General features: G+C 33.6%; 2 protein-coding genes across 4 annotated transcripts in view; one reads left to right on the forward strand and one right to left on the reverse strand.

Moving 5' to 3' along the window:
• LOC132558631 (DCC-interacting protein 13-alpha-like) overlaps window positions 1–10,254 on the reverse strand; it is a 43,134-nt gene extending 32,880 nt beyond the window's left edge. For all 3 annotated transcript variants that reach the window (XM_060223229.1, XM_060223228.1, XM_060223230.1), the window contains exons 1-4: window positions 10,115–10,254; window positions 1,414–1,512; window positions 700–759; window positions 253–324 (exon numbers count right to left, since the gene is read on the reverse strand). In XM_060223229.1, coding sequence (XP_060079212.1) covers window positions 253–324; window positions 700–759; window positions 1,414–1,512; window positions 10,115–10,168 — 285 coding nt within the window. In that variant the 5' untranslated portion in view covers window positions 10,169–10,254. The remainder of the gene's footprint in view (window positions 1–252; window positions 325–699; window positions 760–1,413; window positions 1,513–10,114) is intronic.
• A 217-nt stretch (window positions 10,255–10,471) lies between these two features.
• On the forward strand, window positions 10,472–15,766 carry LOC132558606 (26S proteasome non-ATPase regulatory subunit 6-like). The gene is made up of 8 exons (XM_060223196.1): window positions 10,472–10,616; window positions 11,516–11,721; window positions 12,631–12,776; window positions 13,455–13,674; window positions 13,996–14,104; window positions 14,387–14,555; window positions 14,989–15,094; window positions 15,520–15,766. Exons 1-8 carry the CDS (start codon window positions 10,472–10,474, stop codon window positions 15,586–15,588), a joined length of 1,170 nt encoding a protein of 389 aa, XP_060079179.1. The 3' UTR covers window positions 15,589–15,766.
• The last annotated feature ends 196 nt before the right edge of the window (window positions 15,767–15,962 follow it).

Here is a 15,962-nt window from a genome sequence, read left to right on the forward strand (position 1 = left end):
ATTTTGAATGTGAGAACATCAAGTTAATGCAGAATTGAGACTAAATATACAATGTACAGTCTCTCTAATCAGGACAGACTATAAACTGATCTTGGTATGATATGTCCCGCCTATGATCAATACCATGAAACAACCAGGTACAGGTTAATTATTCTATTATGATAACATTTGCTGAGTTCTTGACCATAGTCATGTGTGCTCCTCTTCTGAACACAAGTATCTATGTACATTGGTTACTCTTTGTAAACTCACATCGTCTAGGTAGCTGGCGTATTGTTTCAGAGTAGAAGTCAGGATACTGTCCTCTGTTTCTAAAGCAAATTTCTGAAAAAATAAAACGAAAATATACTGAGACAATAAACAAAAACAATCCAAAATTTGATTGCTGGGTGAGTATTGGGGTATTAAAACATACAATTTACACCATACCTGGTACATTTCTGTCAAACCAGGATAGTTTTAGACATAATCACGAAGTGCAATATAAAAATCAACATCAACATCAATGAATTTGTATCATAAGACCAGGGATATACTTGATTACAACAGACAGTATATATAAAACCAGGGATATACTTGATTACAACAGACAGTATATATAAACATCAAGATACAACAGACAGTATATATTCGAACAGTATATATGTCAGCCTAAATGAATGTCAGATCTAGTACATTAGGACTTCAAAATTTACATACCTGAATTTCATAGTCTCGGAGATGCTGGGCCAAAGACTGAGTGGCAGCACAGAGCTCGTTCTGTGGAGAAATTGATAATGATAAATAACTAAAAACCATCTATAAATGACATCAATCTCTGTATCATTACAGGTTTAAAGTCTAATGATAAGCTCACTAAGGTTACCATCACATTTACATAAAAACAATAAAAAATCTCTCATTCTCTCTGCTGCTGGACTGTAGTATACAGTATGTAGAATGATCAAAACACAATGGCTTATTCATAGTAGATTAACTATAGGACTGATTATTACCTATAGTAAAAAAAAAGTTAAGTTATTACAGGCAGGTTTAAGTACCAGTCACTGATCTGTTACTTATAGGATGCAAATACAGTGCAAATACCTGTGATGTCAAGTAAATGTTCTACCTGAAATAAGTTGGCTGTTGAAAGATAGGTCTAACTGTATATAAACAACACAACTACTATACAGTAATCATCACAGTGTTTAGATATACATTGTAAATATTACAGGTCATTCTGAGAGTACATCTGATCAAACTCCTAATCTACTCGTTGAGAAACTATCCCCTTAACAACTGATAAATATCAGTAAAATTAATATTTAAGATTTTAAGATATTTACACTGTTTTTATTCATATATTACTAGTTGTTTAAGAAATTTGATATGATCAAACTATTTACAGAGTCCATCCAGAGACCATTATACCTGTGCTTTCATAATCCTTTGGCAGCATCCATGAAGGCCTGCACTGTATTTCTTCAGGGCCAAAGCATCCTTCTCAAATACAGACAGCAGATGTCTCGTCTGAAACAACACATTAATACACAAACTCATCAAAAGTATTCTCAGAATAAAGTTCAAAATCCATTAAGAAAGGTCAGTAGACTGATATCAAGTAATCGAGATAAAGATAGTGATGGGAAATTGGTTAAAATCCATAATGGATTATCGTTATTATAGGAAAGGCTTTCTGATGCAGTTAATTGATTACTGTATTTTCCGGATTTGAAGCCGCAGTTTCTTTTTCGCAACAGTCGGGCATGTGGCAGCTTATATACTGGAGTGGCTTATATGTCGATGAAAAACAAATTGGCAGATTAGTAAAAAAAAAAAAAGAAAAAAGAAGCTTATTGTCTGGACATTGGTTTTGGACCGTTATGTGTTTCGGATTGGACATTTTGTCTTATGCACTATTGACCTGTGTGACCTCGCACCCTGATAATTTTGGTTGCCGTAACATGTCATGCTTCCCGAAAGAATAACAAACATTGATTTAAACAAGGGATACCAGTACACCAGTACGAGATGCCGGTATCGAGTTTTAATGCGTACCTGTACATCACGTGTTTGTAACTAAAACAGATCATCATGAACCGTCATTTGCAACCATAGACTGGATGATTTTAAAATTGAAATAAAAATAACATTCCCATGAATTTAATCAATCATACATCTTAATATGAATCAAAATAATATTTTCTGAACTTTCAGAGGCCATAACGGAAGTTTACAATAGCCTGTTGCATCCTGGGATCGATAGGTCATCCGGTAAAATTCTAGAATGACCGCCATGCTTGTTTAAGATAAGGATGGCTTTGTGTAACTCACAAGTAATAATATGGGAATATAAGAATTTTTTCAGCATGCAAGTGTGTTCGCTAATGGATAACGGTACAGACACCGATGGTGATATTGTTAAGAAAACCCTAAGTAAAGTCCGGCCCTATATCTGTGCGTAGACAATCTTTGAAGGCTCCCAAACAAATCAAGTTTGATAATTGCTATTTTACAATTTTGAAACAAATCAAGAGAATAAAGGATAATCTGTGTATAATTCATTTTCAAACTTATATTAAAAGTTTCACTGATGATCTTGATAAATTGCCTTCAGTTTTTGGACAACATAACGGTTACCACATTGTAAGAAAGGGTGCAGCTTACATATGGATCAAATCGAAAAAAGTTGTTAAAAATTGGCTCTGAGGCTTACATACTGGTGAAGTATATAACCCAGAAAATTTGGTACATAATCTCCTGCTTGTATGTTCAATATTCATAGAAAGTGTATGCATTCTTTACCAAGGTAATACTTTTTTTGGTAATTTTATCCAAAGATATATCATTTACCTAGAATTTGTAAAAGAATGAATATCACTGGCAATTGGCATCTCTGTTTTGTTATTTTGTTTTTGTTAAAACGCAAGAAAGTATTAAGGTTTTGATGATCGATTGTAAAAAACTACAATCAATCATTGCATCAGATGTGATTAAACGATTAGACAATCCATTTTACCCCGTCGTTGTCCCATCACTAGATAATGATAGATATCTATAAACAGTGACCTTGACCTTAGAATCCTTAAACATAATGCCATGTAAGGTATAGTCAGCACTGATGTCAACAAACCAATAGGGTGATGATTTAGATTAAGAGTGACCTTGACCTTAGAACCATGAATCAAAATGTTATTCAAGGTTTTGTCATAGACGACTTTGTATCAAGTTTTATCCAAATCTCAAACAAAATGAAGTTGCTACAGTGACATTCATGACATAATGGTATACAGAGAGGATAGACATAGGTACCACTACATGGCCCCTCCCCCCTACAAAATGGAGTCACAAAACATACTCCTTGTCTGATAATTATGCAATACTTACAGCATATTTATACAAAACATGTAGACTAACAATTAATATCAACTGCCTTTGACCAAAACAAAGCCTGATTAATTAAAACAGAAAACCAATAACCCCTAACACAACATATCAGAATAATATTTTATATCATCTCAACTAAAATTACACTGTCTTAGAAAATACTGTACATTTTCCCTAGGCTTGATGTAAAATGTTCAAGTCTTTGCCAACAGTCAAGTAGAACTGCACATCCCTGTATGTTATTCAATATCTGTAGTCAAAGAGCACGTTCCTGAACACTTTAAGAACTAGTGCAAAACATTAAGTTTATAAATGTGAAAAATCCAAACTCTGCAGCCTACAGGGTACAGTTTCAGCCAAATTCGAATGCATTTAATTCAAGATCATATGGAAATTAATCACAAAATATTTCAATATTTTTTTTAATAAGATATGGCCCTATTTAGCTTTTTTACATCATGTTTCAAAAGACTTTTTATTTGACAAGTACCAAATTAAGTATATGTATCATTAGATTATTTGAAACATTAAACATTATCACATGAAGTATTAATCCTAACAATGTAATTCTTCACCATAACATATGTAGTACATTTATAAATTTGCATTTCTCAAATAAAGAAAAAATATACAGAAAGAAATATGGTAGAAAACTCTCCTAATGTACTCCAAATACCAAGGTAATCACTTCCTCATTAAGTAACTGTACACTGTACTGATATTCTATTTCAATAACATCAATCAGGTAAGCAAATCTAATAAGGTCATCTTCTTTGTAATGGGATATTATTCATCATACATATCATTAATATTATTAATGAAGAATCAATTGGTTCAGGAGCCCTGATAATAACTGACCGATTTATACATTTATCTAATTATCTCATAATGACAGGTGTAACACATTCTGTACAGATGACATATGTACCAGTATAGGACTATAAGTATGTAGATTGTCATGTAGAGATGGGTGTGGTTCCCTCGGGCATTATTAGAGTAGTAAAGTTATACAATATACATATACCAATGGATCCGATGTAGCCCAGGTGTTGAGGTATTTTATAACCAGTAAATTTATTTCATGACAAAACACATTTGAATATTACACATAATCACACAGGTTGTGACATTCTGTATGATCAGTTATCTTAAAACATCATATGTAACCCCATTAACCCTATTATATACTGTATGTAACCCTAATTAACATCATTTATAATGTGAGGGGGCGACCTGCATCCCCCTGCATCAACTGCAGCTCTCTATGTGATATCTAGTATCATAACAGGGCTACACAAGATGATAACCTAGTCATCAAGTAACTCAAATAGTAGAAACATCCATCTATACATAACAGATCTCTGCTTTGATATCCCACATTTTCTCCACATCATATTGATGTAAGACCATGGCAAAACAATGTCCATCAGACATGAATGACCCTGCTCCATGCAAATGTAAACATTAATATTACATTAATAGCAATTGTGATCCTGACCTTGAACTAAATTCTTGTTTCATAATTATCATATGAAAAAGAGTTTTCACAAAAGATCTTCTCTGATATCTTATAATCACCTCACGACTTACTATATATTGTAACTGAGATCAACTTCAGATATCAAAGCCTGGTTATTAATACCTGTACACTTTTAACCTTCAACATGAGAAATGTACAGAGGCATTCAGATGTGATTGGGAATTAGTCATTTCATTAAAATCTGTGTGACAGACTCTGTATAGTGATAATTTAATGATAGGTGTGCCCATTTACTTCTGAGTAACAGATATTGATCAGGCCGACATCATTTGGTAATTAAACTGTTCAACATTAATTTACTCAACAGACAAACACTTTTATGTCTGAACAAAATCCAATTAAGTATTCTGAGCCACTCTAAGTCCGTAATCCTCTAGGACACTTAATGACTTGTGTAAAACCATATTAGACCTATATTTTAAGCTCGTAGAAATGTCTACATCGTGATATAGTATTCCACTAAATCTTAGGTTAACTCTCCCCACATCGTGTATGAAAAATCATTAACATGCTGTAAAATTTATCCTAAACAAGCTGTGAAATTTATATCAATTGAAACCTGTCAACACTTTTTCTTTCCAAGAATGTTCTGTCATGCCTGACCTGCATATTGTTGAATTGTAGTATCAGTAGTTAAAAACAATAAAAAAAATGAATATTTTGCTCAATCATTTTCACATTTATGAACAAAATAATTATGATGAAATTTTTCTCCTTTTAGATTAAATTAATAATCTATATTTGACCTTTTTGTAGTTCCATTGTTTAAGAATTACTACACTGTACAGCTATAGCTTTCACTTCATATGTTCTTCAATGTAAGACGATGAATATAATAATCTTTTTTTTTAAGAATGTTTGATTCTAGTTTAAGTGTACAGCCTACACAGGCCCTCTTCAATACACAACAAAACTGTTTATCACTAAGCCAGAAAACCAATATTGCTGACATAATATAGAACCAAGCTTAATGTAAGTCTTTTAACCATCTAATTGCTTTCTTGCCTTGAAGATATTCTGTGATCTAATTGCGCCACTTTCAGACAATATCTTGTACTGTCTGTGGCAGATAGATGTGATTCTGGAGAATCAATACATTTCACCATGGTAAACATGTTTTAATTCTGTATATGCACCGTACAACATCTCTGGCACCTGCTCCATGTAGTGATCCTGCACTACCGCTACCAGTGTGTGATGTGCCATTTCATTATTACCTAGTAATTAAATCCTGTGTCAGGGGAAATCAGCTGTTACTGACTGAACAAGCTGAATCTTTTTATAGAACCTGATCAAAAACTGTAACAAATCCTGTGACACATAAAGGCATCAATGACTACTATTTTGGAAATAAAATTTTGAGAGTTAAAACTGGATTTAAAGAGCCTATCTTTTCTTTATCAATCACCATTTATTTGTCATGCCATCATGGATATTATATAGGTGTAGAATCAAGATAATTTCAGGTTTGATGCACAAAAATTAACACTTATAAAAACTTTGACAAATTGCTGGTAATTGATTGTGTGATGAAAAGATCTTATATCAGTTTCTGTTAAATGTGATTTATGAAATAAGTAAAAGTAAGGGGCCCAGACTGATCTTTGTGCTTTTCTTCTTTCCTCTCCTCTCATCTTACTTGTTCTAAACATATGAGCAATATGAGGGAAACCTACATCAATTTATGTAGACAAATATCCCTTCAATACTTCAAGGAATAGCAAAATAAAACCATAACTGTCAAAATCCATGATGTCAGCCCATCAATCATTTCTTACCAGTCGCAAAATTATAATACACAACAAGATAGCCATAGGAACCTATGTATGAAATAGAACAATGATCCAACCATGAGTTTTAAAGAATGAAAGATAACATCATTTTTCTATAATCTTTTCACAATGTAGTCATTGAATCAGCACACTTAAATCTTCTACTGTTTGTGTTAAAAGAATATCTATTTTATATCCACATCATCATTGAAATTCCATGGGCTACGATCACTTATGATATCGGCAGAAATCATTTGTGATTGTAATCCCTGGAATTTCGAGAATGCATCCATCCACTTGTCATGCAGTTTTTTTCTCGTTTTTCCTTATGTTTCACACATGCAGAACTGAACCATTTTCCATTATCAAGATACAGACATTTTCAACATCTTTCCCAATCATACTGATATTTCCTATCTTTGACTTCTGATACAACTTCATTTTTTTTGGTCAATGTCATTTGTGTTGCCCCTATTCAATCTTTTTGTTCAGTTGGCATTTTAATCAGTCATTAATTAATAACAAATCTAAGCCCTACTGAATTTTTTGGTTTGATCCGTTCCTAAGATAATTGAGAAAACTGGTGACTGATGGGTGTTAACTCTTAAGTTACACTGGGTCATACTATTTACAGGATCAATGCACATCAAAAATACTGCACAACATATTTAATATTTAATGTTTTCCTACATATAGACAGTTAGGTAACAAAACATCACAATAGGTAATACACATTTTCAGAACTTGACAAAACTAAGACAATATGCATGGTAAGCCTTGTATCAAGAAAGGGAACCAGAATGTGAGTAACGCAGTTGTAATTTCATTCTAGTAAGAATCATTTCTGCAAAGGTGTGAATCGTACATGTTTATAGAAATTGTAAGATACGACCAGGAACAGGCATGGAAAACAATTTTAATGAGATGTCTCCGTTGTGCCAAAGCAATAAAGAAATCAAATGCCTCTGTATGGCTGAGAGAGAAGAATTTCTATGCACTATTCTTCAATTTTATGCATAATTTGGACGTAGTGCATGCCCTTCTCAATCATTGTTCTTCTAAAGAAATAGCATTAACAATCTTTAATTGTCAAAATTCAAGATGGCCACCTGTCAGTCATTTTGTTTTTTTGATCAGTCCATAAATGGATAATTCACAACATGCCAAGAGTATTCTACATATTAACTTTTAGAAGGATTCATCAAGTACTTCTCAAGAAATAGTGATAATAAACTATTACAAAACATATGATGGCCTTCTGTTGGTCATTTTGTTTTTCTGATCAATTCCAAAATAGATATTGCACATCTAGAGACCAGGGGCAACCTAATATGATGTCCAAGGAAAATCCATCAAAATGGAGAATGATCTATCCTGTTCTTCTCTGGATTTTTTAAGGATGGACAAATGGATGAATGGTGATTTGAACAGTCCAACATTATGATTTTGTAATTCACAAGCCCACTTAGAGTGAATACTGATCTTTACATTATCACAAAGAATGGAAAAAGAGCTCTGAGGACCTAAAATGGATTCTATATCCTCACCAGAGACATAGATTCTTCTATGAATATTTCAATATTTACTTTCATTACTTTATTTACTATATCAAAGCTTACTTATTGTTGTTGGAACTAAAATTTGTTTAAAGCAATCATAATCACTCTGACCCTCCCACACTCTACAAGTCTCTGCTCCCCCTCTCACTTGCATATATGCAACATCCTCCTCTCTTTTTGTTTTAAAGTTACCTTTATGCCCATTAACCATGATAAAAAACTAATCAATTACATGACACGGTATATAACTTTATTTGGTGATGCTGGAAAGCCCTTAATTTGTTGATAGCTGACGGATTCATGAGTGGTCAAGCATTACCTTTGACCTCTGAAAAAAAGACATCCAAAATGAAAGTAGACCTAGAACTTGGTGTTAAATATCATAATACAGTTAACTATGGTGAGATTATGAATGTTATAATCCTGGTCAGAATGGCAATTTTTTTATACATAACAAGAGTGTCCTTAATCTTAATCCTTCACTCATAATTCTAACCAAGTCGGAAATATTTTCAATGGAAATTAAACAAATTATTCTCAAAAATATAGTTTTCCTATGTAAACTATAGTAAACTTTACCCCCTCCCCATGGGAAATGTGAAACCCTGGGGCCATGAAATTCAACTTTGGTAAAGCACCTTAAGATGCTTCCGTTCATTAAGAGTATTTGATTCTACCATATCTGGGTGTTGAGAAGAAGATTTTTGAAATTTAAGTCCATTTGATCCCTTTTGGCCCCACCCCTCAGGCCCCTGGGGTGTGGGGACTGTATAATTCACAATTGTGGTTCATCTTACATCAATGAAGGTTTCAGCAAAATTTCACTGAAATTGGATCAGGGGTTTTTGAGAAGAAGTCGAAAGTGTGAAATTGTTTATGGGTGCACGAAACACAACGCATGACACCAGATCAAGGGTATTCGAATAGGTCACCATGAGACTTTGTCTCAGGTGATATAAAACTTACAAGGCAACAACTTTTCTAAATGTTTAAACTATCAAAATGAAATGCTGTTCAGATGACAACTCCACACCAAGGTAATTAAGACTAGAAAGCTACCTAGGGGTAAAAAAGGAAGTCTGTGAACACATTTTAGATTAAGATAAATGGGTCAAAGTCTTCCAAAAATTGTTCAATGAAAATGCCATTAAGGAAAACACAATTTTATGTTATGGTTATTTAAATTTCATTTGCTGAAGAAGTCTCCCTTGGGCCAATTTTCTTCTAGATCTACATTAACTTAATCTTTATAAGAAGTGAAATGAGAAGATATTGTATCACTTTAACAGTCTACAAAATGATACTTAAAGGGAAATTCACATACTGCATATATTTTTCCATTACAAAAGTATAATCAGGTTTGAGGGTGCTTCAGTTTGAAAATCTCATTTGATTTCATAATAAATGGTGAATCTACAGTTCTCTTCAATCTGTCCTCTTTTTTTCAAAAATGAATCTGATAGAGCAATATGAAACATAATCTTTAGACACAACATATTACATTGCAGGCCATCTGTGCCATATATGACAGCTGACTGTGATAGAAGAAATGTGAACTCAGTCTGTTGAGTCATCTTTATTCACTTTACTGTGCGGTCAAAAATAACCTTTATCGATCAAATTAGACTTCAGAAGTTGTTCTTTTTGTTCCAGTTTTCGTTTAAACAATCTTTCTTTGACGGGTGAAATAGACATTATTTATTCAAAAGCGAAAATTCTGAGGATGGAAATGTATCAAAGAGATATATAGCCAGGCTTAATCTACGTTAATTACGACTTGGCATTTCATTTCCACCGTCAAATGTAGGCTACTGAAGTCTAAATCAACCTGACAGCTGAAGTACCCCTCCCCCCATTCAGAACTCGGGAGGTACCTGAGGGCTGTCTTCAAGTGCATCCTCCAGGTGCAATTTTTCAATGCCAGGCATGGCCGCTTGTCTCCTCTGCACGTCAACTGTTACCGAAGAAGCTGTGGCATCAGCAAATTTCGATTATTTTGACAGTCACCTGCGGTCTGCTATGAAAAGTACTTGCCGAACACAACAGGTCCGCAGCATAAATATTTAGTTTCTTTTCGTACAAAATAAAAAAAAATAATTTCCAAAAGCAATGACACATTTTTGTTCATAAGTACACAAAATCTTGTCGATCTCACAAATAATATATATTTCATATTATTTAATTTGTTACAATGATACGGAGAAAATACAACATCCACTTCCGTTTACAAAATGCCGGTCGAAGATTTGGAAGAAGAGGGTCTGCCCAAAAACCCTAATTTTGAGCATGCCCAGTGGAAATATCTTCTTGGAACAAGCAAATACAAAAATGATAAAGACCTACGGACAAGACTGTTAGAGGCTATTGAATCAAACAGTGAGGAACTTAAATATACACAACGTGTTTTTCTTCAATTTTTGCTTGTCATCACGTTGGATTTTATTGTTTATGTTAACACCAATTGTTAAGAGCACAGGCCACATGATGTATATAAACGAAACGAGGACAGTGTCAAACCTGTCGGAATTTTATTGAGAATGTAAACTTTACTAGTAGCACAGACATACAAAGTGATTAAAGTCTATTAGTATTATGTAATTTAAAGTGGGTTAAAGACTGTATTCTTTAAAGGAAAGAAATTGGAAATAGTGAGTTTCATATCGACAAATCATTCTTCTTACTTCTCAATAACCAGTAGATTTTTTACATTCTCTATTAGAGAAAGGAATCATATATCCATTTAACTTACTTGAAACTGATTTACCATATATATCAAGTACATAGTGATTCACACTCAGTTTTGTGGATAAGTACTACATTGTCTACTATCAAACTGTCAAATAGGTCATCATTTGACTACTTTTCTCACAAACGCTTATACATCTTAATTGTAACATCCTTTGCTTACATAATGGGTCCAATCTTTATAAGCTCCAGCCCATTATATAAATACTCTGTCAGTAATTTGTGCCCTGGTGTACAAATTATATACCTTTTATAGCAATGTAATTAAAAGGGGAAAAAAATGGGTAAATTGTACTGCGAGGGGATTCCTGTTACTGCCAACTATCTTCATGTCAGCAGGCTGTATATATTTTACTTTCAATTTTTAAAATGAGGCTTGAAGTAAACTCCAAAAATGTTTCAGACTTGGCTATTACAGGAAAAAGGGGAAGTGTGAATTTTGATATCCATAGTATAACAATACAATAACCATGTCAGAAGCTTGTAAAGTAGTGGATGTTGTATCATGTTTTATGTGCTTGCATCTGCAGGTATGGCACCATTCTATGAGGAAGTGTGTAAAGATCTACAGTGGAAATGTGATGAGACTTTGTTAAAAAAAATGCAAAAGATTAATGAAACAGAATTGAAAGCGCTAGATGCATCTATAGAAGATGCAGAGACAAACTTAGGGGAATCTGAAGTCCGAGAATTCATGCTGAAGAAAGCGGAGTATTTATGTAAAATTGGAGATAAGGTAAGTATTGAGATCAGTATTAAAGTTATACTTTTCTTGATAGGAATATTTATTTGACAGTTTATACATTTATCCTATTTCTATAGCTTGTGTCATAATCATTAACCATAAATAGACTAAATCAAGACTTTCTTTAATTTGTATGATGTTGTAAATATTTAGATATCCATTGCTTTGTTTTTATGATAAGTCCTTCATCATCAGAAAGTGGGCTATTCAAATCACCCTTACATGTACATCATTGATCCATCGTCCATCTGTAAAAAAAATCGTGTTATCACTAATTCTTGAGAAGTAGAGGACGGGTCTTTCTTAAATTTCATGCGCATGTTCCATTTGGTCCCCAGTTATGACCGTTTGATTTCAAGACAGATCAGAAGAAAAAAAATTGCTGACAGGCAACCATCTTAGAATTATACAATGAAAGTTTGTTACCCTTATTTGTCATGTACTAGGTTCCCCTTGGTCTCAAGTTGTGCCCTTTTGATTTAGAGACTGATCCCACACTCAAAATGGCTGACCAGTGACCAGTGATTTGTCAATTTAGGATTAGTATTTCTATTTCTGAAGAGGAATTTTCAAATTGCCTACGATTAAAAGTAGGACAGAGGAAAGGATAGAAAAGTGAAAAGGTCCAGCTTTATTACAGCAAATAAAGGGCAAACAATAGTGTGTGTTAATATCCCTCTAGGATCATTTGTAAACACTTGTAAATAAGAGTCTGTTGGGAGAAAGCATTGGACATGGAAAAAAGCTAAGGCTGCTTTTATTCCAATGTATACATTTTTTGATGAATTGTTTGTTTTCTTGTTTCACAATTTGAAATTTTCCTAGTCACAAATTTTACATGTCTATCATAGGATTCATACTTGATTGAGTAATATAGTTTTGTTGCACATTATTTCACAGGAAGGGTCATTAGCACAGTTTCGTAAGACCCAGGAGAAGACTGTCACCCTTGGATATAGACTTGACCTTGTGTTTCACCTCATCAGGATGGGGCTGTTTTACATGGACCACGACCTCATTACGAGAAATCTAGAAAAGGCTCAGACGTAAGTTCTAAACTAGCAATAAACATGATGACATGGAGCAATGAGTAAAGTTCATACCAGATTGCTAGTTTCTTACATTTCCTTCCCTGGGCATATACTTTGTCAGAAATGTAGGTCTTGAAAGTAAAGTTCTAGAAAGATAAAGGCTTCCTTAAAAATCTTTTTATGTTTGTGACATTTTATTCTTTTAATCATATGGAATAAGAATGGTCCAAATTTTGTAAATTTAGGATGCTGTGTAAGGAAATGACCAAGAGGCAAAATTTTGCCTTTCACACCTTAGTCAGAACAAACCACACCAAGACCTTCTACAACATGTTGATACATGATTCTTGCAATACAATGTACCAGAAAATACATCAATCAACTTTGAACGTGCAAATAAAGATCAAACAATGGCGAGTGCCAAGATCCCTCTTGGATCCCTTGTCATCATTGTTTGATCAGTTTTAGGAAGCTGTGGTTAGTTTGACAATCTATCAGCCAGGTTTCCCAAAACGTATGGGTTTTACAAACAATTGTTATATTACTCAACCAACAAACGGTTATTGTTATAATTGAAGATGCTGAATTTTATTTTTAGATAGAATTGGTAGAGAAAAATTTTACAATTTGACAAATTGTTTCTGTAATCAAATATAAATAATGAAAATGATTTTTAAAAAAATTCTTTTCCAGGTTGATTGATGAAGGGGGTGACTGGGATCGACGTAATAGGCTTAAGGTATACCGTGGTGTGTACTGCATGTCTATCCGAGACTTTAAAAAAGCAGCTAGCCTTTTTCTGGACACAGTCGCCACCTTCACTTCATATGAGGTGATGGACTACCAGACTTTTGTAACATACACAGTCTTCTGTGGAATGATTGCATTGGAGCGACCTCAGCTTAGAGAAAAGGTAATTAAATGATTTAGGGTCAACATTAAACTGGCAAATTTCTAGAGAAGGATAAGTTTAAAAACACCATACAAAAATTTGTTATAAACAGTAACTTGTTAAAATTGAAGAGGTTAAACTGTAACTACTGTGATCTTGAGCTAGTTCTTAGGACCAGAATTTAACAATACAATATACATAGGTATACAGTAACAGGTGATGAATGCAGTGTATTAAATAATTTAACCTACATTCACACAAAAATTTTTCTACTTTTAGGAAATTGATTGTTTGTAGTTTTGTATTTCACACTATCAACATCATTCCATTGGTTTCCTTCAGGTTGTCAAAGGATCTGAAATACTGGAAGTGTTACATAGTTTACCCAAAGTTCGTACCTACCTGTTCTCATTGTACGATTGTCAATATGCAGAATTCTTCAGATCTTTAGGTAAGTAACAGGATGATTTATTATAGTTTTCCACCTCTTCACGAGAACATTGGGAAAAAGAGACAATAGCATTGCAATAGCAACAAAAAATCAATCAGTTTTCTCAGTACAGTACAATGCCAAAATTAATTCATATTACATTTGGGGAAAGAGAGGTAATGTGTTAATGATGAATGTCAAGCTTACTAGTATGTCCTCAATCAGGTCAGATTTGCCGAAATTGTGTGTCCTTTAACCAAGTGAAGGAGTTGGTATATCATTGTGATATTATTACTTTTTCAGCCCAAATGGAGGACACCATGAAGTATGATCGGTTCCTGTCTCCCCATTATCGATACTATACAAGGGAGATGAGGATCATTGCTTACACACAGCTTCTGGAATCCTATAGAAGTCTGGCTCTCGAGTATATGGCAGATGCCTTTGGAGTATCAGTGGAATTTATCGACCAGTAAGTGCTAGACTTTCTCAGTGGATCATAATTATACCCACTTCAATAAGGTTTGCAACATTCAATCTTCCAGTGGAAGGAAGTTATGAAATACTTTACCTATTTGACAGGTATTTATTTAACTTTGAAAACAAGATCTGTGTGCACTTCATTTGTTGTCTTTTGATATTTGAATGATGTCAAACATTTGATGTGTTGCAGCTGGTAGAGAATTTGATACCGTTTCACGAAAGTTAGCCATTGTGAGTTATTGTCAGGGATACTGTCAGACAGTTGCTATGCTTACTACTTTAAAAAAAATCTAAAAGATTGACATGTAAAACATAACAATTGTTAGGGACATATGATATTAATTTTAATGAATCATAAACTATTGTATCCTCCACTTTCTTATGTTAAATTTTATATCATCATGTTATTCTGCTTCCTTTAGAGAGTTGGCGCGCTTCATCGCTGCTGGCCGCCTACACTGTAAAATTGACAAGGTGAATGGCATTGTGGTGACAAACAGACCAGACAACAAGAACTGGCAGTATCAGGTAGGTCTAATTTATCACCTCTCAATACTTTCGTGCTTTGACAATTCCTATGTCATGGTTCAGAGATTTTTCACTCTGTTTAGGTCTTTCATCTGTCTATGATAGCTTTAGGATTCTAAAAGGTTCTGTTTTGATTTAACCTTGTTTAATAGTTCTTAATTAAAAACAGAAGAAGAATCCAGTGGAGTTAAAGATGGAGTGGGGACAGAGTTAGACAAATATTTACTGGTTTTGAATGTGATGAAGAGTACACATCCTTTTTCAATCATTTTCTCCTTTGGCAAATAAAGCAGAAATTAGAACTTGTGAAAGCTACCTGATTGATATGTTGCTGTACTTAATTTCTGTTTAAAACTACTTGTTATTTCTTTGAATTTTACGTCTTTATAGATTGGGTATTCACAAGAATTTTTTGTTTTTTTCAGGCTACTATAAAACAAGGAGATATCTTATTGAATCGTGTACAGAAACTGAGTCGTATCATCAACATCTAATATCTGGATGTATCCTCCCAGAAAGTGCTTAAAATCATCACGTAGGACCATGGTTCTGATGTACATTGACATTATACTTCTATCATCAACAATCTCTGTATAGGACACAGAGGTTCAGCAAAGTTTGCCATTCATTCATTGTTTGTAGAAGAGTACAAATAAAACTGTTTTCCACTAACATTTATGATATTTATTATTTATAAGATGTGTTACAGTGTGTTTACATACTGGACCTCTAATACTGTAAAATAATTCATTTTTGTGGGATAATATTTTTGTTAATTTATGGTACTCTCAACCCACTAATTCATGGACCCATGAAATAGAAATTAGTAGATGATTTTTTGGGCTATATTTATCCATGAAATCCTGTG

This window comes from Ylistrum balloti, unplaced genomic scaffold (genome assembly GCF_031769215.1).
Source record: "Ylistrum balloti isolate Yb309-2 unplaced genomic scaffold, AGI_CSIRO_Ybal_v1 Utg370800, whole genome shotgun sequence".
Taxonomy (NCBI): domain Eukaryota; kingdom Metazoa; phylum Mollusca; class Bivalvia; order Pectinida; family Pectinidae; genus Ylistrum; species Ylistrum balloti.

Coding starts and splice junctions, on each gene's coding strand:
- LOC132558606 (XM_060223196.1), top strand. CDS start 10,472: ATGCCGGTCGAAGATTTGGAAGAAGAGGGTCTGCCCAAAAACCCTAAT. Junction 10,617..11,515: donor AGAGGCTATTGAATCAAACA/GTGAGGAACTTA, acceptor TTGCATCTGCAG/GTATGGCACCATTCTATGAG. Junction 12,777..13,454: donor AATCTAGAAAAGGCTCAGAC/GTAAGTTCTAAA, acceptor ATTCTTTTCCAG/GTTGATTGATGAAGGGGGTG.